The 22,848-nt window shown below is 48.1% G+C and overlaps 1 protein-coding gene across 5 annotated transcripts in view; it reads right to left on the bottom strand.

Moving 5' to 3' along the window:
* PPIL6 (peptidylprolyl isomerase like 6) overlaps nucleotides 1-22,848 on the bottom strand; it is a 252,837-nt gene that overhangs the window by 6,186 nt on the left and 223,803 nt on the right. For all 5 annotated transcript variants that reach the window (XM_073576038.1, XM_073576037.1, XM_073576034.1 and 2 more), the window contains one exon: nucleotides 1,483-1,618. In XM_073576038.1, the coding sequence (XP_073432139.1) occupies nucleotides 1,483-1,618 (136 nt within the window). The remainder of the gene's footprint in view (nucleotides 1-1,482; nucleotides 1,619-22,848) is intronic.

Raw genomic sequence — 22,848 nt, 5'->3', positions numbered from 1 at the left:
ATAAATGGTATATTCTCTAACTGGGTCGCTGTGACCAGTAGGGTACCGCAGGGGTCGGTGTTGGGACCTATTCTCTTCAACATATTTATTAACGATCTGGTAGAAGGTTTGCACAATAAAATATCGATATTTGCAGATGATACAAAACTATGTAAAGCAGTCAATACAAGAGAAGATAGTATTCTGCTACAGATGGATCTGGATAAGTTGGGAACTTGGGCCGAAAGGTGGCAGATGCAGTTTAACAATGATAAATGTAAGGTTATACACATGGGAAGAAGGGGTCAATATCACCATTACACACTGAACGGTAAACCACTGGGTAAATCTGACATGGAGAAGGACTTGGGGATCCTAGTTAATGATAAACTTACCTGGAGCAGCCAGTGCCAGGCAGCGGCTGCCAAGGCAAACAGGATCATGGGGTGCATTAAAAGAGGTCTGGATACACATGATGAGAGCATTATACTGCCTCTGTACAAATCTCTGGTTAGACTGCACATGGAGTACTGTGTACAGTTTTGGGCACCGGTGCTCAGGAATGATATAATGGAACTAGAGCGGGTACAAAGGAGGGCAACAAAATTAATAAAGGGGATGGGGAACTACAATACCCAGAGAGATTAGCAAAATTAGGATTATTTAGTCTAGAAAAAAGACGACTGAGGGGCGATCTAATAACCATGTATAAGTATATAAGGGGACAATACAAATATCTCTCCGAGGATCTGTTTATACCAAGGAAGCGGTCACAAGGGGGCATTCTCTGCGTCTGGAGCAGAAAAGGTTTTTCCACCAACATAGAAGAGGATTCTTTACAGTTAGGGCAGTGAGAATCTGGAATTCCCTGCCTGAGGAGGTGGTGATGGCGAACTCAGTCGAAGGGTTCAAGAGAGGCCTGGATGTCTTCCTGGAGCGTAACAATATTTTATCTTTCAGTTATTGTTAGGTTCTTTAGAAAGACCTAGATCTGGGGATTTATTCTGACAGAATTTTATAGGCTGAACTGGATGGACTATTGTCTTTTTTCGGCCTTACTAACTATGTTACTATGTTCAATAAAAATTATATATTAAAAAAAAAAAGTTAAGCAAAAAGAGTAGCAGCAGCCATATATAGGTAGTCAGTGGCCACTGGATCAGACCCTGCTAACCTCCTCTTATTTGATAGTTCTGCTGCAATATTATCATTGCAATGTGTCGAATGTATGATGTTGTGCTTGGTCTAGTAATCAGAAGAGACGCTGAGAATGTCGGCAGGTAGGAAGAGATTTGCAGGGCTCTGATCTGACAGCCACAGACCACTGACAAGGCTACTGGACCACCATCCTCTGAATCTTTTGTTCAACTCTAATACTCTACATACAGTATATACCGTATATATGATTAATCTATTACTGTATCTATTTTGCAAAGATTGATTTTCGTTTTGCAGTGCTTTTCTTTTGTTGAAAGAACAGTTTTTTCTAAATTGAGCACTTACCCAAATGCAACGTGTTTTCGATCCATGTACGGAGTGGCCTGTAGAGTGATGTAGAACTGGGAACCATTTGAATGTCGCCCCTTATTGGCCATTCCAAGAATTCCCCTCTTATTGTGAGGAACTGCATAATTTTCATCTGCAAAATAATTTTCAAGCTGGTTAAAAGTGGGCAGAACAAAAAATAAACACATAAGTTTAGTCAATTTTCTGTGACACTAGAAATATGACTTACTGGTAAAAACATGACGAGTTAAAATGTTAAAAATGTTATATATTATATGAAGCAGCATACTTGCACAATGAAATGTACCATTTAGCGTGTTGTTTTGATAAAATAAGAATACATAAAACAGAAATATATAATACTTGAACCTTGACTTTTTTATATTTGCATGTGAATGTTTTGTATGGTTGTACTCTTTTCCACAATGAAATGTAAAAAACACGTACAACACATCCAATGAGTGGGAAAATCGTAGTTACTTACCGATAACGATGTTTCTCTGATCCCATGACGGCACCACGGAGAGAGAGGGATCCGCCCTCAGGGACAGGAAACCTACAGATGAAAAAGGCAGTACCTCTCGCCCACAACTCAAATGGTTATAAAAAAATCCAAAATTAATCAAATTAAGCTTAATAGAGGCACCGTGTGGCTAAGTACTAAAGCTAACTAACTCACTCTAATGTGCACACCTGTGTGTGTGAAAGGGAGGGGATGTACGGGTGCCATCATGGGATCAGAGAAATACCGTTATTGGTAAGTAACTACGATTTTCTCTTTCCCCCATGACGGCACCACGGAGAGAATTACAAAGATTGTACATCTAGGGAGGGACCACCGCCTCCAGAACCCTTTTCCCAAAGGTGAGATCTGAGCTCTACATATCTGGTCTATTGAAGCGCCGGCTTTCTCCGCCCAGGATGACGCCACTGCCCGGGTTGAATGGGCCCTTACGTCCTCTGGGATGGCCGCCCCGCAAGAGGAGTAGGATAGGGTGATGGCCTCTCTTATCCATCTCGCCAGCGTGGCTTCGATGCTTTTTGACCCTTCCGCGGACCCTGAAAGCAGACAAACAGAGCCCTATCCTTCCTAAACCCCCTCGTGGTTGTCAAGTATTGGACCAGGCACATTTTTACATATAAAGTGTGTAATACCTCTTCTATTTTGTTCTTGGGATTGGGACAGAAGGAGGGTAGGGAGATTTCCTGGGGCCTATGAAACTGTGACGATACCTTGGGGAGATATGCTGGGTCGGTTCTAAGAATTACCCTATCATCCAGTACTCGCGTGAAGGGTGAGTGGGCAGACAAAGCTTGCATATCACTAATGCGGGGGGCAGACGTTAAGGCTAAGAGGAGGGAGGTCTTAAGGGACAATATTTTTAAGGGAACCTTCGCTAGGGGTTCGAAGGGAGATTTGGTTAGTGTGTTTAGCACTAGGTTTAGATCCCAGGGGGTGCGTAGGGGGATCGGCCTGGATCTACTTGAGGCTCTAATAAATCTCATAACCCACCTATTTTTGGCTAGGTCATGGTTATACAAAGCTCCCAAGGCCGCCACCTGTACTTTTAAGGTGCTGGTAGCTAACCCTTTTTCCAACCCCTTCTGTAGGAATTCCAGAATTTTGTCTATTGGAATTTCCCCTATTGGGTCAGAGCCTGACACTGACATGAATTTTTTCCATACTTTGCCATACGCTTTAGTGGTTACTGGCTTTCTGCTTTGTAGTAGTTTGACGAGAAGCCCCTATTGCTTAGGAGTTCCCTCTCAAAAGCCAAGCTGTCATGTGTAAGTTTTTTATATGGAGGTGATACACTGGTCCCTGGGATAGAAGGTCTGGAGTTTCTGGTAGAACCCAGGGATCTGTTACGGACATTCTTCTAAGCCAGGGGAACCATATTCTCCATGGCCAGAAGGCGCAATTACCACTACCGTCGCCCCGTATTTTCCTCAGTACTAAGGAATGAGAGATATTGGAGGGAAGGCGTAGGCCAGATGATAATCCCAGAGAATCGTGAAGGCGTCTAGAGCCACTGTGTCCCCCCGGGGACTGATCGAGCAGAAGGTTTCCAACTTCCGGTTCTGATTGTTCGCAAATAAGTCAATTTCTGGACGGCCCCAGAGTTTCACAATTTGGCTGAAGGCTGACTGGCTTAGTTCCCACTCCCCCTGTTTTAGGCGTGTTCTGCTTAAGAAGTCTGCTGTTCGGTTTTCCGAACCTTTTATGTGAAGGGCTGTCAGGGATTCTAGGTTGTGTTCTGCTAGGTGAAAGATGGATTTTGTCACCTCCATCAGCGCTCGAGATCTGGTGCCCCCCTGGTGGTTTAGATATGCTACCACTACCTGGTTGTCTGAGAAGACCCTTGTATGTTGGGAGCGAAGTGAATCCAGAAAATGAACGAGAGCTAACTTTACTGCCAGCAACTCCTTCATATTTGAGGAAGCTGACTCTCCTGCCTGGGTCCAGGGCCCTTGCGCCACCTGGTTGCCCAGATGTGCGCCCCACCCCCAGGGGCTTGCATCCGTAGTTAGGATCTTTGTCGCTGGCAATGCCCAGGGAACCCCCTTGGTTAGGTGGATCTGTCCACCATTTTAAGGAACGTATTGTGTTTGGTGAGATGTCCAATTGCCTGTCTAAATTGCCGTGTAGGGAAACGTCTGCGTCTAATATTTCCCATTGTAGGTCTCGCGTATGGCTTTGTGCCCACTGTACTGCTGCCATGCAGGCTGTCATCTACTCTAGTAGAGACATTGCTTTTCTCAGGGTAGTGACTGGGGAAGCTATCATTTGTGACACCATCATCAGTGTCATCTTTTGAATCTTCGTCTGCAGAAGATTACATTTTTGTTCGGTTAAGTCCAGTATTATCCCTAAGTACTCCTGCACCTGACTTGGTACAAGTCTGGATTTGGGCAAATTCAGCATCTGTTTGCAGTGGTGAAAGGTGACGCCTACTACTAAGAGGTCGTCCAGGTATGGGACTATCAGGATGTTTTGCTCTCTTATGTGGGCCATTACTTCTGACATTATCTTTGTAAATACCCTTGGAGCAATAGCTAGCCCGAAGGGGAGGGCTCTGAACTGATAATGTTTTATCTCCCCCTGGATTGTCACCGCCACCCTGAGGTATTCCTGTGGTCTCTGTGAATAGGTACATGGTAATATGCGTCTCTCAAGTCTAATACAGCCATGAAGCAAGATGGGGGAAGCATTTTTACACAAGATTTTATTGTCTCCATTTTGAAGTGCTGAATTTCCAGGAACTGGTTCAGTCTTTTTTGATTTATGATCGCCCTGTACGATCCGTCTGGCTTCCTGCGAAGGAAGAGAGGGGAGTAGAAGCCCTTGCCTCTATCCTGGTAGGGGACTTCTTGTAATACGTCCTTCTCCCTTAGATTCGTGATTTCTTCTTGCAGAGCCAGCTGCTTGTGTGATGTCCTTTGGGGCGTTATCACAAAAGAATTGTTTGGGAGGGTGTTGAATTTTAGCCTTAGACCTTCCTTTATTATACTTAGTATCCATGAACTCACGGATATTTTTTCCCAGGCCTGGAGAAAGTAGGATAATCTTCCCTCGACCCGGGGAGTACCTTCATTGTGGCTTTTTGTTGTCGGGGGGTTTGTTAAACATAAAGTCTTTATTTTTATTTCATCTATCCTCCCATCCTTCTTTGTTCCCTTTTGGGGGCTTTCGTCACATGAACCTTCTGTTCCGAAAATGCCGTTTGTATGCCTGACTAGGGAACCCGGGAAAGGATTTTTTCTTGTCCCCTGCCTTGTCCAGGATGTCGTTGTCATGATCCATGCTGGATCAGGACTGATAAAAAGCACAGGTAACCTTTTTTTTTTTCTTAAGCTGTGCTTAAGTTTGGTTTTTGCCCCCGGTTGCCATTAGGATTATTACACTGTGGTGTCGTTTCTTCTAAGTTTGCCCCCGGTGGTGGTGAGCGTCCTTGCACTCTTGTTTCTTTATTTAGGTGCACATGATTATAATGCAGGTGTGATTGCTCTGGCTCTGCTATAAAAAAGAGTCACAGGTGTTGCAATCAGTGTTGGTGATAGTGTTCATTTCAACCATCCTTGGTGGAGGAAGGAGCTGGAGAGCGTTCCTTGCAGCACTGTCTTAGCCCTAGTGTGGAAGGAGTCATAGAGGATTTCCTTGTAGCTCTGACAGAGCTTGGTGGCAGCGATTCAGGAGGAGAGCTGCATTCTGGTGGTGTACTCTGTTGCCAGGAGCAAGTGCAACAGAGTAAAGCTAAGTGGTGTTTCCCTGTTTGTGTTTTTCCTTAGTGTGTATTAGTACAGCGGTGGGGCCAGTGCCTGCGCCACCCAGCTCCCTAGCAAGGGATAGGTGTAGGGTGTGCTAGGGCGACAGGTTCCTGATCGGCGCCAGGTGCGGAACCGGCATAGGGAAGGTTAGGAGCGTTAGGGACACTGACTCAGGGGAGTGCAGGAGGTCTCCACGTCCCCATTCCCTATCGCAGGGCCCACCGTTGTAACCGTTTCCCCTTTCCCTGTGTCTTGTTGTTTTAGTTACCGGCCTGCGGGCCGTGTCACACAGGACAGTATCACGTGCCACGTCTTGTTGTTTCAGTTACCGGCCTGCGGGTCGCGTCACACAGGACGGGTCAACATGACATTATCACCAACCAATAACTTTTCTTTTCTGCTGAGCCATGGACCCACTTCAGACCTTTGCCCAAATGCTGCAGACCCTTACTGATGAGATTAAGGGGATGCGCAGTGAGTTGGTGCAGCAACTGCAACAGTTGGTGGGCTTTGGGGGCTTGGTTCAGAGACAGGCTCAGCCAGAACCCAAGATATCCCTCCCTGACAGATTTTCTGGAGGGAGAGATCAATTCTTGGTGTTTCAACAGGCCTGTAAATTGTATTTCAGGCTGCGCCCTCATTCATCAGGGAGTGAAGAGCAACGGGTGGGAATCATTATGTCCCTTCTTAAAGGGGATCCCCAATCCTGGGCCTTCTCCCTACAGGACGATTCTCCATCATTAGAGCCCGTGCATGAGTTTTTTGCGGCTTTGGCGCTTGTGTATGGGGATCCTGATGGCGTCGCCCTGGCGGAATCTCGAATCCGTAGGTGTAAACAGGGAGCCCGGGTTGCTGAGGAGTACTGCTCAGAGTTTAGGAGGTGGGCCACTAACACTCAGTGGAATGACCCTGCACTTAGGAGTCAATTTGTGCAGGGTTTGTCTCCAAAGGTGCAGGATACTCTGGTGCAGTACGCCGCCCCCAGGTCGCTGGAGGCCACCAAGTCCCTGGCCATCCAGGTGGATAGACGCCTTAGGAAAAGACATATACAAAAAGTGCCCCCTGATGTCCTCGCTAGGGAGGAGGACCCCCCATTGCGGACGGAGGAACCCAGACAGCCCGGTGTTGTTGATACAAAAAAGGGGGCTCGTCATGGTGGGGGGTAAGCTTTTCCTGTGGGAAGCCTGGCCATTTTATGAGAGCCTGCCCAGTTCATGCCAAGTCTCCTGACGAACCCATGCAAGTAGGAGGCGCTAGTTTGTATTCGGAGCTGCCTATGGTTCGGGGAGTGGTGTCAGCATGTTTATACTATGGGCAGACTGGTCATGTCCTGACGGCTTGCCCATTGCGCGCCAAATTATCTGTGCCATCTGAGAAGTCGTATTCCCCTGGTCGCTTGGAGGGAGGCGACCAGGGAGTATACATTTCCTCCATTTTGCCCTCCCAAGGTACTATGTCAGCAGAGGTCTTGGCTGGCGGGGTACCGGAGGTGATAACGATGCTTGTGGACAGCGGAGCAGGAGTCAGTCTGGTGGATGCTCGCTTTGTCCAGACTCATGGTCTGAGGTGTAGGACGCTAGCCCAGCCTATAAGCGTCCAGGCCATAAACTCCGTTCCACTGAGCCAGGGGAGCTTGACCAAAGTCGTAGAGAATATCCATCTGCGTATCGGACATCATGAGGAGTCCTTGTCATGCTACGTCTTGGAGGGAATGACAGTACCTATTGCATTAGGCCTCCCTTGGCTGAAAAGACACAACCCGGTAATAGATTGGCGGGTGAGGGAAGTGGTCAGCTGGGGGCACTCGGGTGAGGGCTGCTGCCTAGCTACTGTCTCTGCCGTCTCTCTTCAACGGACCCCTTCCTCTCCGGTGAGAGCAGCAGATGTGCTGCAGGAGAGTAGGGGCAAGTCTCAAACCTCGCCATTGGCCAAACCTGGGAGGCGCAGACCTCGTGGTGGAAGGGGTTGGAGGGTGGTGTACCCCTTGGTGAAGTGCGGGGGTGTGAGTGTGTTGACACAGGGGGACGCCTCTGTTGTCAATCCCAGAAAGAGTTCTCCAAATGGTGACAAACGAACGAGTGGCAATAAACGTTCATGTCCGGACCTGTGTGTGAACGAGCGTGTATGGGTGGCCACCAAAAAACATCCAGTGGAAGTGTGTTGTGGAGTGTTACCAGCTCATACCAAACATACACATACACAACTCTTTCCCCAGGTCAGCGCTTCGGAGATGTGTGGTGCCTCCAGAAACGTTGCCAATACCAGCGGGCTCATTTGTCATCAACCTGATGTGCAGGTAGCTGCTGGGGAAACTCTGGGTCTGGGCATCTCCACTGTAGGTGGTTCCCTGGTGGGGAGCAGTCTTGAGGGTCCAGAGGCCCCTCATTAAGGGGAGGGTACTGTCATGATCCATGCTGGATCAGGACTGATAAAAAGCACAGGTAACCTTTTTTTTCTTAAGCTGTGCTTAAGTTTGGTTTTTGCCCCCGGTGGCCATTAGGATTATTACACTGTGGTGTCGTTTGTTCTAAGTCTGCCCCCGGTGGTGGTGAGCGTCATTGCACTCTTGTTTCTTTAGTTAAGTGCACATGATTATAATGCAGGTGTGATTGCTCTGGCTCTGCTATAAAAGAGTCACAGGTGTTGCAATCAGTGTTGGTGATAGTGTTCTGTTGTGAGTTCATTCTCCCCTTCACCTTTGATGTCTGATGAACTCCCTCTGCTGGTGAAGAGAGGTAGTGAAATTGATTGGGATGGGAAGAACCTGTTATCTGAACAGGCGGAGTGTGATTGGACATCTGGAGTTTCTGAGTGGATATAAGGCAGCCGACGCCCTGCAGGGCTGCTGGTGATCCTTTCTGCTCTGAGCTCTTGCATCCAGCTTAGTTCCTGTCTACTAAAAGCTAAGATTTTGCCCTGCTGTTGTTCCATGAGATTTTGTCTGGTTTCCTTAGTGTTTGTGTTCAGCCAGTCCTGGTTGGGACTGGCTGAATTCCATTTTTGTCTCTGATCAGTTGATCTCTTTGCTCTGTTTTCAGAATATACCTGAGTGCTGATATAGTGATTTTGAAGTCTAGCGACTTCAGGGCCTTTTTCCCTATCAGACGGTTGGGACATTTTTGGTAGGGTTTTTTGCGGATTGCAGCCAGTATCTTTTCTGTCCTGTCCTATCTAGTTAGTTGGGCCCCATCATTTGCTCAGCCTGTCTTTCTGTCTGTGTTTGTGTTTTCATCTGTTTTTCATCGACAATACATGTCTATCTATTGCTTTGGGGTCTGCTCTGGGGCAGTTTAGATTTCCCCTTTCCTTCTTTAGGCTTATGTAGTTCTCCGGCTGTGACGAGGGGTCTAGGGCACCGTAGGAACCCCCCACGGCTACTGTTAGTTGTGGTGTATAGGATCAGGGGTCTGCAATCCGATAGCTACCAACAGGGGCGGGCTGGGCCGGGTGGCAGGGAGGAATATGCCCCCCGGGCCGCTCCCCCAGGCGCACACGTGGGCCGGCAGCTTTCTCTGAGCTGTGCATAGCTGACTTACCTTGACAGCTGCGCAGCTCCGACTCTCTCCCTCCGCCCTCCCTGGACTTCTGGTTATGTGACATGGCTGTAGCTAGAATGTAGGGGCTCCTTGCAGGTCCTGACTACAGCCCATACAGTCTAGCTGCTGAAAGTGATACAATGCATGGCGGGCTCCTTCCAGGTACAGCGTCTGCCATGACAAGAGGAGCTGCAGCTGTGCCTGCTGGGGATCACTGGTGAGGTAAGTATGAAAAACGTTTTCTTTTTCTTTATCAAATGAATTAAATGGGTGAGGGGGCTGCAAATGATGAAAGGGGGGCTGCAAATGATGGAGGGGGCTGCAAATGGAGGGGGTGCTGGAAATGATGGAGGGGGCTGCAAATGATGATGGAGGGGGTTGCAAATGATGAAAGGGGGGCTGCAAATGATGGAGGGGGTGCTGGAAATGATGGAGGGGGGCTGGAAATGATGGAAATGATGGTGCTGGAAATGATGGAGGGGGGCTGGAAATGATGCAGGGGGCCCTGGAAATGATGGAGGGGGTGCTGGAAATGATGGAGGGGGGCTGCAAATGATGGAGGGGGGCTGCCAATGGTGGAGGGGGGCTGCAAATGATGGAGGGGGGCTGCAAATGATGGAGTGGGTGCTGGAAATGATGGAGGGGGGCTGCAAATGATGGAGGGGGTGCTGGAAATGATGGAGGGGGTGCTGGAAATGATGGAGGGGGCTGCAAATGATGGAGGGGGCTGCAAATGATGGAGGGGGCTGCAAATGATGGAGGGGGGCTGGAAATGATGCAGGGGCTGCATATGATGGAGGGGGTGCTGGAAATGATGGAGGGGGCTGCAAATGATGGAGGGGGCTGCAAATTATGGAGGGGTGTGCTGGAAATGATGGAGGGGTGCTGGAAATGATGGAGGGGTGCTGGAAATGATGGAGGGGTGCTGGAAATGATGGAGGAGGGCTGGAAATGATGCAGGGGCTGCATATGATGGAGGGGGTGCTGGAAATGATGCAGGGGCTGCATATGATGGAGGGGGTGCTGGAAATGATGGAGGGGGCCTGGGAATGATGGAGGGGTGCTGGAAATGATGGAGGGGGTACTGCAAATGATGGAGGGGGTGCTGGAAATGATGGAGGGGGCTGCAAATGATGGAGGAGGTGCTGGAAATGATGGAGCAGGCCAGCAAATGATGGAGGGTGTGCTGGAAATGATGCAGGGGGCTGCATATGATAGAGGGCGTGCTGGAAATGATGGAGGGGGCCTGGAAATGATGGAGGGGTGCTGGAAATGATGGAGGGGGCTGCAAATGATGGAGGGGGTGCTGGAAATGATGGAGCAGGCCAGCAATGATGGAGGGTGTGCTGGAAATGATGGAGGGGGCTGCAAATGATGGAGGGGGTGCTGGAAATGAAGGAGGGGGCCTGGAAATGATGGAGGGTGTGCTGGAAATGATGGAGGGTGTGCTGGAAATGATGGAGGGGTGCTGGAAATGATGGAGGGGGGCTGGAAATGATGCAGGGGCTACATATGATGGAGGGGGTGCTGGAAATGATGCAGGGGCTGCATATGATGGAGGGGGTGCTGGAAATGATGGAGGGGGCCTGGAAATGATGGATGGGTGCTGGAAATGATGGAAGGGGCCTGGAAATGATGGAGGGGGTGCTGGAAATAATGGAGGGTGTGCTGGAAATGATGGAGGGGGTGCTGGAAATGATGGAGCAGGCCAGCAAATGATGGAGGGGGTGCTGGAAATGATGGAGCAGGGCAGCAAATGATGGAGGGGGTGCTGGAAATGATGGAGGGGGCTGCAAATGATGGAGGGGATGCTGGAAATGATGGAGCAGGCCAGCAAATGATGGAGGGGGTGCTGGAAATGATGGAGCAGGCCAGCAAATGATGGAGGGGGTGCTGGAAATGATGGAGGGGGCTGCAAATGATGGAGGGGGTGCTGGAAATGATGGAGCAGGCCAGCAAATGATGGAGGGTGTGCTGGAAATGATGGAAGGGGCTGCAAATGATGGAGGGGGTGCTGGAAATGATGGAGGGGGTGTGCTGGAAATGATGGAGGGGGGCTGGAAATGATGCAGGGGGCTGCATATGATAGAGGGCGTGCTGGAAATGATGGAGGGGGCCTGGAAATGATGGAGGGGTGCTGGAAATGATGGAGGGGTGTGCTGCAAATGATGGAGGGGGTGCTGGAAATGATGGAGGGGGCTGCAAATGATGGAGGGGGTGCTGGAAATGATGGAGCAGGCCAGCAATGATGGAGGGTGTGCTGGAAATGATGGAGGGGGCTGCAAATGATGGAGGGGGTGCTGGAAATGATGGAAGGGGCCTGGAAATGATGGAGGGGGTGCTGGAAATGATGGAGGGTGTGCTGGAAATGATGGAGGGGGCTGCAAATGATGGAGGGGGTGCTGGAAATGATGGAGGGGGCCTGGAAATGATGGAGGGGGCCTGGAAATGATGGAGCCGGCCAGCAAATGATGGAGGGTGTGGTGGAAATGATGGAGGGGGCTGCAAATGATGGAGGGGGTGCTGAAAATGATGGAGGGGGCCTGGAAATGATGGAGGGGGTGCTGGAAATGATGGAGGGGGCCTGGAAATGATGGAGGGGGTGCTGGAAATGATGGAGGGGGCTGCAAATGATGGAGGGGGTGCTGGAAATGATGGAGGGGCTGCAAATGATGGAGGGGGTGCTGGAAATGATGGAGCAGGCCAGCAAATGATGGAGGGTGTGCTGGAAATGATGGAGGGGGCTGCAAATGATGGAGGGGTGCTGGAAATGATGGAGCAGGCCAGCAAATGATGGAGGCGGTGCTGGAAATGATGAAGGGGAGCTGGGAAATGATAGTGGGGCTGCAAATGATAGAGGGGGCTGCCAATGATGTAGGGGGCTGCAGTGCAAATGATGGAGGGGGTGCTGCCAATGATGACAGCGGGGCTGCCAATGATGAAGGGGGGCTACAAATGATGGAGGGGGTGCTGAAAATGATGAAAGGGTGGATGCAAATGATGGAGGGGGGTGCTGCAATTTGCAAATTATGGAATGGGGCCTGCAAATGTTGGAAGGGGCTGCAAATGACGGAGGGGGGCTGCATATGATGATGTGAGGGGGATAGGGGACTGCACATGAACAAAAGGGGACTGCACATGAAATGGGGGGAGAATGGGGGACTGCAAATGATGAAGTGAGGGGGTAAGGGGGACTGCAAATGATGAAGAGAGGGGGGAAGGGGGACAGCGAATGATGAAGTGAGGGGGACTGCAAATGATGAAATGAGGGACGGGGACATCAATTGAATTGAAGGTGGGGCATGGGGAGAACAAATAAGGACCTGGGGGGAGCAAATAATGAATTTTCAGGGTGATGGGAGTAAATGATGTATTGAATGTGGGGTAGAGCAGGTGATAATGAATAGAGGGTGGGAGAGAAAAACATGACAATGAATTGGGGCGGAAGGGGCATATAAATATAATGAATTGGGGGAGCGGGAGGCACATATTGGGGGACATTGAGGATGCAGTGACTGGTAATGAATTGGAGGAAGAGTACAGGGGCTAATTAATGTATATATTAGGTGGGGAAATTGCTATTTATTGTTGGTGGGGGCGCAGTGTTGAATTATAATTTATATTTGGAATGGTGGATTATTATATATTAATGGTGGGTGCACGTCTGTATTTAGATGTGTAGTGTAGAAGAAAGGGGAAAAATGGGGAACGTGCTCTGGAAGCCCTGCTCTAGGTAACTTTGTGTTATTTTATGCAGAGACGAGTCCTGGCTGAAAGAAATGATGGCGGTCTGCGCTGCATAAAAAAGAAAAGCAAAGATGAGGGACTTCAGCTGGAGACGTCACTGGTGAGTCAGTGTGCTATCTGTACACTGACACTATACACTATAACCTGTTCACTGTGCACTATATACAGAGCTTCTGTGTATAATGTCACAGGTAATCACTGTATTACCTGGACACTGACACTGTATACAGAGCTCCTGTGTATAATGTCACTGATGAGCTCTGTATTACCTGTACACTATATACAAAGCTCCTGTGTATAATGGCATTAGTGTTGTGTAATTTTTTATTAATGATCTGTATTGTAGTCTTCGGTCACTATATGGTGGTAGTATGTGATCTGGTTACGGTGTGGCGGTATTTCTCCCTGTATGTGGTATTATTTGGCACTATGTGATGGTAATATGTGGTCTGGTCATGGTATGGAGGTATTTGTTCCTTATATATGGTATTATTCGGTCGCTATGTGGTGGTAATATATGGTCTGGTCATGGTGTGACAGTTTTTGTCCCTTGTATGTGGTATTAATGGTCATTCTAAAAAATATATGCCACTCATTCCCTTAAAGAAAAATAAATAGAAATAAACCTAAAAAGAGTATTGGATATTTTAGGAAATGTTTAATAAGTAAGACTAGAATATGGCCCGGCCAAAAGAGTCTACCTTGTTGTGGTGGTGGCTTAAAAATTCTTTTGGCCAAAACAAAAGCTGCTGGTTATGTATATGATCTGGTGTTTGCTGGGAACTGTTAATAGATTGGTGAGGACGTGGTGTAGCAGATGAGTTTTTCCAAGAGCGGGCGGTGGGACTGTGGCAGGCTTGAGGTGTGGAGGCAGAACTGGGGTGGAGCCTGGGTGGAGTCTCAAGGGGTCCCGAAAATTTTGCCAGTATGGTGCCCCGAAATTCCTAGTCGCAGCCCTGACTGTAATCATGTGTGTGTTCTGCAGGACTGGTATCTACCAATATAGGGTTCCTGTAAGGTGGGACTAGTGCTCTTTTTTGTAGCTTTTGTTTTTTTTATTTATTTAGTAACAGCTTAATGTGGTCATTATGTAGTAGAAGGTGTATGGTGGTCTGATTAGAGTGCTTTGTTATGTAGAGGTAATGGTCATATTGTATTATGTATTCGCGGTGTGGTGGTGATGGTGGTGGGCATTGTGCAAACGTATTGTTTTGGCCTTTTATAGTAGTAATATTGATCATATTGGTCTTTGCATTGTGTGTTTTTGGGTAGCAACAGTGGTATACTGTAATTATATATACATGCTATTGTAAATGGCTAAAGGTTGGTCTTATGGGGAAACATGCTTTTTGGGGCTTGGGCCCTTGAGCTTTAAGGACCCTGGCAATGCCCCTGCCATATTGTGTGTTTTTAAATGTCCGTGTTTCTGGAGTTGTATGTTTGTAAGTAAGCTCAGTTATGGTACCATATCTAAGCAGTAAGCTTGGTTCTGATACTGTATTGATGTAGTAATCTAGATTCTGGTACAATATGTATGCCATAAGCTTGGTTCTGTTTCTGTATCTTGTAGTAGACATAGTAAGCTCTGTTCTGCTTCCATATCTCTGTAGTAAGCTCTGTTCTGTTTTCTTAGCTCTGTAGTAAGCTCGGTTCTGCTCCCATATCTCTGGAGTAAGCTTGGTTCTGCTCTCATATCTCTGGAGTAAGCTCCGTTTTGCTTCCATATCTCTGTAGTAAGCTCGGTTCTGCTCCCATGTCTCTGTAGTAAGCTCGGTTCTGCTCCCATATCTCTGGAGTAAGCTTGGTTCTGCTCCCATATCTCTGTAGTAAGCTCTGTTCTGTTCCCATATCTCTGTAGTAAGCTCGGTTCTGCTTCCATACCTCTGTAGTCAGCTTCCTTCTGTTACAGTATCTATGTAGGCAGCAAGCTTGGTTCTGCTCCCATATCTCTGTAGTAAGCTCGATTCTGCTCCCTTATCTCTGTTGTAAACTCGGTTCTACTCCCTTATCTCTGTAGTAAGCTCGGTTCTACTCCTTTATTTCTGTAGTAAGCTTGGGTCTGCTTCCATAGCTCTGTATTAAGCTCTGTTCTGTTCCCATATCTCTGTAGTAAGCTCGGTTCTGCTTCCATAACTCTGTAGTCAGCTTGCTTCTGTTACAGTATCTATGTAGGCAGCAAGCTTGGCTCTGCTCCCATATCTCTGTAGTAAGCTCTGTTCTGCTCCCATATCTCTGTAGTAAGCTCCGCTCTTTTCCCATTTCTCTGTAGTTAGCTCGGTTCTGCTCCCATATCTCTGTAGTAAGCTCCAGTCAGTTTCCTTGTCTACGTAGCATTCTTGGTTCCGGTCTCGTGTCTATGTAGTCAGCTTGCTTCTGTTACAGTATCTATGTAGGCAGTAAACTTGGTTCTGCTCCAATATATATGCAGCTAGCTCCATTCTGTTCCCATATCTATGTACCAGCCTGTTATTAAAGCCTGTTATCTCTGCTGCTTTAATGCAGCGGCAAGAGACAAGCAGGGCAAAAGCACCGCAACTGGAGGGCCACTGGCTTGTGATTGCCCCCCAGGCTGAAAAGTGCCAGCCAGCCCCTGGCTACCAACCTCTCCGGTTTTCTGGACTTAGCTTGTATTTTTGTTTTCTCCTCCTCCGGTGACTCATTCATAACAGAATCACCAGCCATACCACAGATTCTAGGGTGCTCATTAGAAGGAAAGAATTGTGAAGAAAAAAAAAAAAAGTGTCAGAATTTTTTTTTTTGTGTATATTTTTTCCTCTATTTCTCTGAGGCCGTAGGGGAAATTTTTTCTCAATAGAGATTAAGAAATTGATCATGTGGAGCAGCTTACTGCTGAAGTGCGGGGAATTTCCTCCTATCTTGCTCATTCACATGCTGCTGAACCAAAGATCCCTACTCCTGATGTGTTTTTTGGGGATCGGTCTAAATTTCTGAATTTTAAGAATAATTGTAAATTATTTTTTGCCTTGAAGCCTAACTCATCGGGGAGCTCCGCGCAGCAGGTTAAAATTGTAATCTCTTTGCTGCGCGGCGATCCCCAGGATTGGGCGTTTTCTTTGAAACCTGATGATCCTATTCTGACTGATGTAAACGCATTTTTTCAGGCCTTGGGGTTGTTGTATGATGAACCTAATGCTATTGATCAGGCTGAAAAGGCCCTGTTGGCATTGAGCCAGGACCAGGATTCTGTAGAGTTGTACTGTCAAAAATTCCGAAAGTGGGCGGTCCTTACTACCTGGAATGATGGTGCCTTGGCAGCTCTCTTTCGGAAGGGTTTGTCAGAAACCGTAAAAGATACTATGGTGGGATTTCCTGTTCCCTCTGGTCTTGACGATTCTATGTCATTAGCCATTCAGGTTGATCGGCGTTTGCGTGAACGCAAAACTGCACGAGAGGTGTTGCCACCTGTTGAACAAATGTTTGAACCAATGCAATGTGATAGTTTTGTCTAGGGCGCAACATCAGGAGTTCAGAAGGCGTAATAAGCTGTGTTTTTTCTGTGGAGATGCCTCTCATATTATTTCTGTCTGCCCTAAACGAGAGAAACGTTTTGCACACACATTTGCTGTGGGTGGTGTTCAACCTAAGTTTCTTCAGGCAATTACTCTGATCTTCTCCCTGTCCACATTTTCCGCTAAGGCTTTAGTGGATTCGGGAGCAGCTCTGAACCTGATGGACATGGATTTTGCTAAACGTTGTGGGTTTCCTATGACACCTCTGCGGACGCCTATCCCTTTGAGGGGTGTTGATGCTACTCCTTTGGGAAGAATAAGCCTCAGTTTTGGACCCAGGTGGTAATGCGGGTCGCCCCAGACCATCAAGAAAATTGCTGATTTTTGGTGTTGCATAATTTGCATGATACCATCGTTCTGGGGTTTCCCTGGTTGCAAATCCATAATCCAGTTTTGGATTGGTAATCTGTGTCTGTGGTGAGTTGGGGTTGTCGGTGTGCCCTTAGTGACGCTCCTATTTTCTCCACCTCTCCCCAGTCGCATGATGTTTCTGACTATTTGGCTGATTTTTATGATGTATTTAGTGAGAATGAGTCTGCGTCTTTCCCTCCTCATAGGAGTTATGACTGTGCAATTGAGCTGAGCCCTGGGTGTAAATTTCCCAAGGGTCGACTTTTCAATTTATCTGTACCCGAGCACGAGGCTATGCAATCCTATATTAAGGAGTCGTTGGAGAAGGTTCATATTAGACCATCCTCTTCACCCTTAGGTGCTGGGTTTTTTTTGTGGCCAAGAAAGATGGTTCATTAAGGCCTTGTATTGACTATCGTTCCCTCAACAAAATTGCTGTTAAATATCAGTATCCGTTACCCCTGATTTCTGATCTATTCTCCAGAGTTAAAGGTGCTTGCTGGTTTACCAAGCTTGATCTCAGGGGGGGCGAATAATCTTATTCGCATTAAGCAGGGGGATGAATGGAAGACGGCGTTTAATACTCCAGAGGGACATTTTGAGTACCTGGTGATGCCTTTTGGGCTCACTAATGCACCTTCTGTCTTCCAGTGCTTCATGAATGATATTTTCCGAGACTTTGTGGATAAATTTTTGATCATCTATCTGGATGATATTTTGATCTTTTCCAAGGATTGGGACTCTCATGTGGAACATGTTCGGACTGTGTTCCGGATTTTGTGGGAGAATTCCCTGTATGTCAAGGGATCGAAATGCCTTTTTGGTGTACAGAGGATTTCATTTTTGGGATTTATTTTGTCTCCGTCAACTACTGAAATGGACCCGGCCAAGGTACAGGCCATTTATGATTGGGTTCAGCCCACTTCTTTGACAGCCCTCCAGAAGTTTTTGGGTTTTGCTAATTTTTATCATAAATTTATAGCTAATTTTTCTGGTATTACCAAACCATTGACTGATTTGAATAAGAAGGGGAATGATGTGCTGAATTGGTCTCCGGAGGCTATTTCTTCTTTTCAGGAGCTGAAGCGAAGGTTCACTTCTGCTCCGGTTTTACGGCAACCTGATGTCTCACTCCCGTTTCAGGTAGAGGTGGAGCTGTTTTGTCCCAAAAAGATCCTGTAACATCTAAAATGAATCCCTGTGCTTTCTTTTCCCGAAAGTTCTCCCCATCCAAACGTAACTATGATGTGGGGAATCGGGAACTGTTAGCCATGAAATGGGCATTTGAGGAGTGGAGACATTGGTTGGAGGGAGCTAAACATCAAGTCGTGGTCGTTACTGACCACAAGAATCTGATTTACCTGGAGTCGGCCAAACGCTTGAATCCTAGACAGGCTAGGTGGGCCTTGTTTTTCACACGTTTTGATTTTGTGGTCTCTTTTCCTCCGGGCACTAAGAATGTCAAGGCAGACGCCCTCTCTAGGAGTTTCTTTGCTGATTCTCCTATTGTGACCAAGCCTGCTACCATCTTAGGTGAGGGGGTAGTTCTTTCTGCCATCTCGCCCGATTTGAGACGTGTTCTGGAAGAGTTTCAGGAGGACAAACCTGAGCGTTGTCCCTTTGGAAAATTGTATGTTCCTGACCAGTGGAGGAAGGGAGTGATGTCTGAGGTTCATTGCTCCGCATTGGCTGGTCATCCAGGTATTTTTGGTACAAGAAATTTGGTGAGTCAGTCTTTTTGGTGGCCCGCCTTGTCTCGTGATGTCAGGAATTTTGTGCAGTCCTGTGGGACTTGCTCCCGGTCTAAACCTTGTTCTCGCTCTAGTGGGTTGTTGATGCCTTTGCCGGTGCCCAGGAGGCCATGGACCCATATTTCAATGGATTTTATCTCTGATATGCCTGTCTCTCAGAGAATGACTGTTATTTGGGTGATTTGTGATAGATTCTCTAAGATGGTCCATCTTGTACCACTCCCTAAGCTGCCATCTTCCTCAGAGTTGGTGCCCTTGTTTTTGCAACAGGTGGTTCGCTTGCACGGGATTCCTGAGAACATTGTCTCTGACAGAGGAGTTCAGTTTGTTTCTAGATTTTGGAGGACTTTCTGTTCCAGGCTGGGAATTCAGTTGTCCTTCTCCTCTGCGTTTCACCCTCAGACCAATGGGCAGACGGAGAGAACAAACCAGACATTGGAGTCGTATTTGAGATGTTTTATTTCTGCTGATCAGGATGATTGGGCTTCATTTTTGCCCTTGGCCAAATTTGCTTTAAATAATAGAGCTAGTTCTGCCACTTTGATGTCACCTTTTTTTGTAACTTTGGGTTTCATCCTCGATTCTCTTCAGGGCAGGTGGAGTCTTCTGCCTGCCCAGGTGTTGACACTGTGGTGGAGAGAATGCACCAGATTTGGGACCAAGTGGTGGATAAGTTGTCTCTCTCCCAGGAAAAGGCCCAGCGGTTTTCCAACCGGCATAGGACCATTTGTCCCCGGTTTAAGGTGGGTGATATGGTTTGGTTGTCATCAAAGAATATCTCTATGAAGGTGGCTTCTCCAAAGTTTAAACCTAGATTTATTGGACCTTACAAGATTTTGGAGATTCTTAATCCAGTCTCTTTTCGATTGGCTCTTCCTGTTACATTCAAGATCCATAACGTGTTTCATAAGTCTCTGTTAAAGAGGTTTGTTGAGCCAGTAGTTCATGTGGTGGCACCTCCTGACCCTGTATTGGTTGAAGGTAATGTGGAATATGAGGTTGAGAAGATACTGGATTCTCATCTGGCTAGACGGAGACTCCAGTATTTGGTTAAATGGAAGGGTTATGGTCAGGAGGATAATTCTTGGGTCCCTGCATCCGATATTCATGCCGAAAGATTGGTTCGTGCTTTTCATCGGGCCCATCCTGATCGCCCTGGTGGCGTGGATGAGGGTTCGGTGACCCCTCATCAAGGGGGAGGTACTGTTGTGAGTTCATTCTCCCCTTCACCTTTGATGTCTGATGAACTTCCTCTGCTGGTGAAGAGAGGTAGTGAAATTGATTGGGATGGGAAGAACCTGTTATCTGAACAGGCGGAGTGTGATTGGACATCTGGAGTTTGTGAGTGGATATAAGGCAGTCGATGCCCTGCAGGGCTGCTGGTGATCCTTTCTGCTCTGAGCTCTTGCATCCAGCTTAGTTCCTGTCTACTAAAAGCTAAGTTTTTGCCCTGCTGTTGTTCCATGAGATTTTGTCTGGTTTCCTTAGTGTTTGTGTTCAGCCAGTCGTGGTTGGAACTGGCTGAATTCCATTTTTGTCTCTGATCAGTTGATCTCTTTGCTCTGTTTTCAGAATATACCTGAGTGCTGATATAGTGATTTTGAAGTCTAGCGACTTCAGGGCCATTTTCCCTATCAGACGGTTGGGACATTTTTGGTAGGGTTTCTTGCGGATTGCAGCCAGTATCTTTTCTGTCCTGTCCTATCTAGTTAGTTGGGCCCCATCGTTTGCGCAGCCTGTCTTTCTGTCTGTGTTTTCATCTGTTTTTCATCGACAATACATGTTGGGGGCTGTCTATTGCTTTGGGGTCTGCTCTGGGGCAGTTTAGATTTCCCCTTTACTTCTTTAGGCTTATGTAGTTCTCCGGCTGTGACGAGGGGTCTAGGGCACTGTAGGAACCCCCCACGGCTACTGTTAGTTGTGGTGTATAGGATCAGGGGTCTGCAATCCGATAGCTACCAACCTCTCCGGTTTTCTGGACTTAGCTTGTATTTTTGTTTTCTCCTCCGGTGACTCATTCATAACAGTGTTCATTTCAACCATCCTTGGTGGAGGAAGGAGCTGGAGAGCATTCCTTGCAGCACTGTCTTAGCCCTGGTGTGGAAAGTCATAGGGGATTTCCTTGTAGCTCTGACAGAGCTTGGTGGCAGCGATTCAGGAGGAGAGCTGCATTCTGGAGGTGGACTCTGTTGCCAGGAGCAAGTGCAACAGAGTAAAGCTAAGTGGTGTTTCCCTGTTTGTGTTTTTCCTTAGTGTGTATTAGTACAGCGGTGGGGCCAGTGCCTGCGCCACCCAGCTCCCTAGCAAGGGATAGGTGTAGGGTGTGCTAGGGCGACAGGTTCCTGATCGGCTCCCGGTGCAGAACCGGCATAGGGAGCGTTAGGGACACTGACTCAGGGGAGTGCAGGAGGTCTCCACGTCCCCATTCCCTATTGTAGGTCCCACCGTTGCAACTGTTTCCCCTTTCCCCGTGTCTTGTTGTTTTAGCTACCGGCCTGCGGGCCATGTCACACAGGACAGTATCACATGCCGCGTCTTGTTGTTTTAGTTACCGGCCTGCGGGTCGCGTCACACAGGACGGGTCAACGTGACAGTCGTCTAGCGTTGGGCCAAATAAAAATTCCCCCTCGCACGGGATTGCGCACAATTTGGGTTTTGTCTGCAAGTCTCCCGACCAGCATTTCAGCCATAAGGTGCGTCTTGCGGCATTCGAGAAGGCGGCTGTCCTGGCTGCCAGCCTGGTCGAGTCTACTGACGCATCCGCCAGGAAAGCTGCTGCCCCCGTCATTACAGAAACTTATCTTTGCATTATTTCTCTTGGGACTTTTTCCTTTATTTGTGAATCTAAGTGATCCAGCCAAACCATTAGGGCACATGCCATGCACGTGGCTGCTATGGCTGGCTTTAGCCCCTCTGCTGCCGCCTCCCACGCATTTTTTTAAAAAGTTTCTGCTTTTTTTCCATTGGGTCATTCAGGGTGACCATGTCTTCGGAGGGCAGAGCAAATTTTTTAGAAGCTTTTGCAACTGCTACGTCTAATTAGGTACTTTACTCCATAGGGAGCAGGCCGGGTCGCCAAAGGGGTATTTCCTCTTGGGTGCTAGGAGGACTTTTTTGTCTGGCTTTTTCCACTCTCGTTTAATTAGGGAGTGGATTTTCTCATTGATCGGGAAAGTCCTCTGTTTTTTTTTGTTCCAGCATCCGAACATCAGATCTTGGGCCGTTTTCTTAGGGCGTTCATCTACCAGCCCCATAGTTGTCCTCACCACTTTTACCAGGGTGTCCGTTTCTTCAATGGGGAAGCAGCTGCGTCCCCCTTCTGAGGATGATGAAGAGGACTGGGAGGCTGATGAGTTACTTGGGTCAGATAGTTCGCTTCCTGATTCACTAACACTGGACTCTGGCGATCTATGCCTTGACCTACGTTTTTTCTTTCGACCTGGGTTCTTATTAGTGTTTTGAGATCTAAAGCAAACCTCGGGGATTCCTCCTGTATTGTCTGCTCTATGCATGCCGCACAGAGCTTTTTCTCCCACGTAGGGGGTACCTCCTCCGTGCATATAGCACATACCATGTGCCTGGATTTGGCTGTGCATTTACGCCCCTGAAAAAGAAAAAAATTAATAATCGCACATTAGCGAGCGGGCATTCACGGAGATCACTCACCCTCCTTGTGGAACGAGAGATACCGTCTCGGGCGTAGGGATTATTTCCACCGCTGAATCCACTTCTGGCTGTGCTGCCATGGTGGAGCTTTGGCTGCGCCGTGATCCTGTGTGACCGCTGCTGCTACGCTGCTGGGAAGAGTTGCGCTAGCGCTGTAAATGCTGGCGATGTTCCTGCGTTTGCCGCGGCCCCTGCTTTGGTGACCGCCGCCGCGTCTCCTTCTCTTTCTGCTTTTCTCATGGTGATCGCTCCTTTCCCCTTTAGTGGGGTCTTAAATATGAGCCCTTTTTTTTTTTTTTTCCTTTTTTGAGCTCGGCGCCGCCCTCTACCCGGCAGTCCCTGCCCCCCGCCAGAAGTGGCCGCCCGCGCATGCGCACTACGGATTTCCCAGCAGTGCACTGCGCCCCCATCTTCAAGGGCGCTGTGCTTGCGCGCGCGCTGGTGTACTGTGCGTGCCCGGTGCCAGCGTTCTGCACCCGCCTGCCGAGGTCCCGTCTCCCGCGGCTCCCGGTG

This window comes from Dendrobates tinctorius, unplaced genomic scaffold, assembly GCF_039654945.1.
Source record: "Dendrobates tinctorius isolate UK_male_01 unplaced genomic scaffold, ASM3965494v1 ptg000046l, whole genome shotgun sequence".
Classification (NCBI taxonomy): Eukaryota; Metazoa; Chordata; class Amphibia; order Anura; family Dendrobatidae; genus Dendrobates; species Dendrobates tinctorius.
This window is presented reverse-complemented; position numbering and strand designations above follow the sequence as displayed.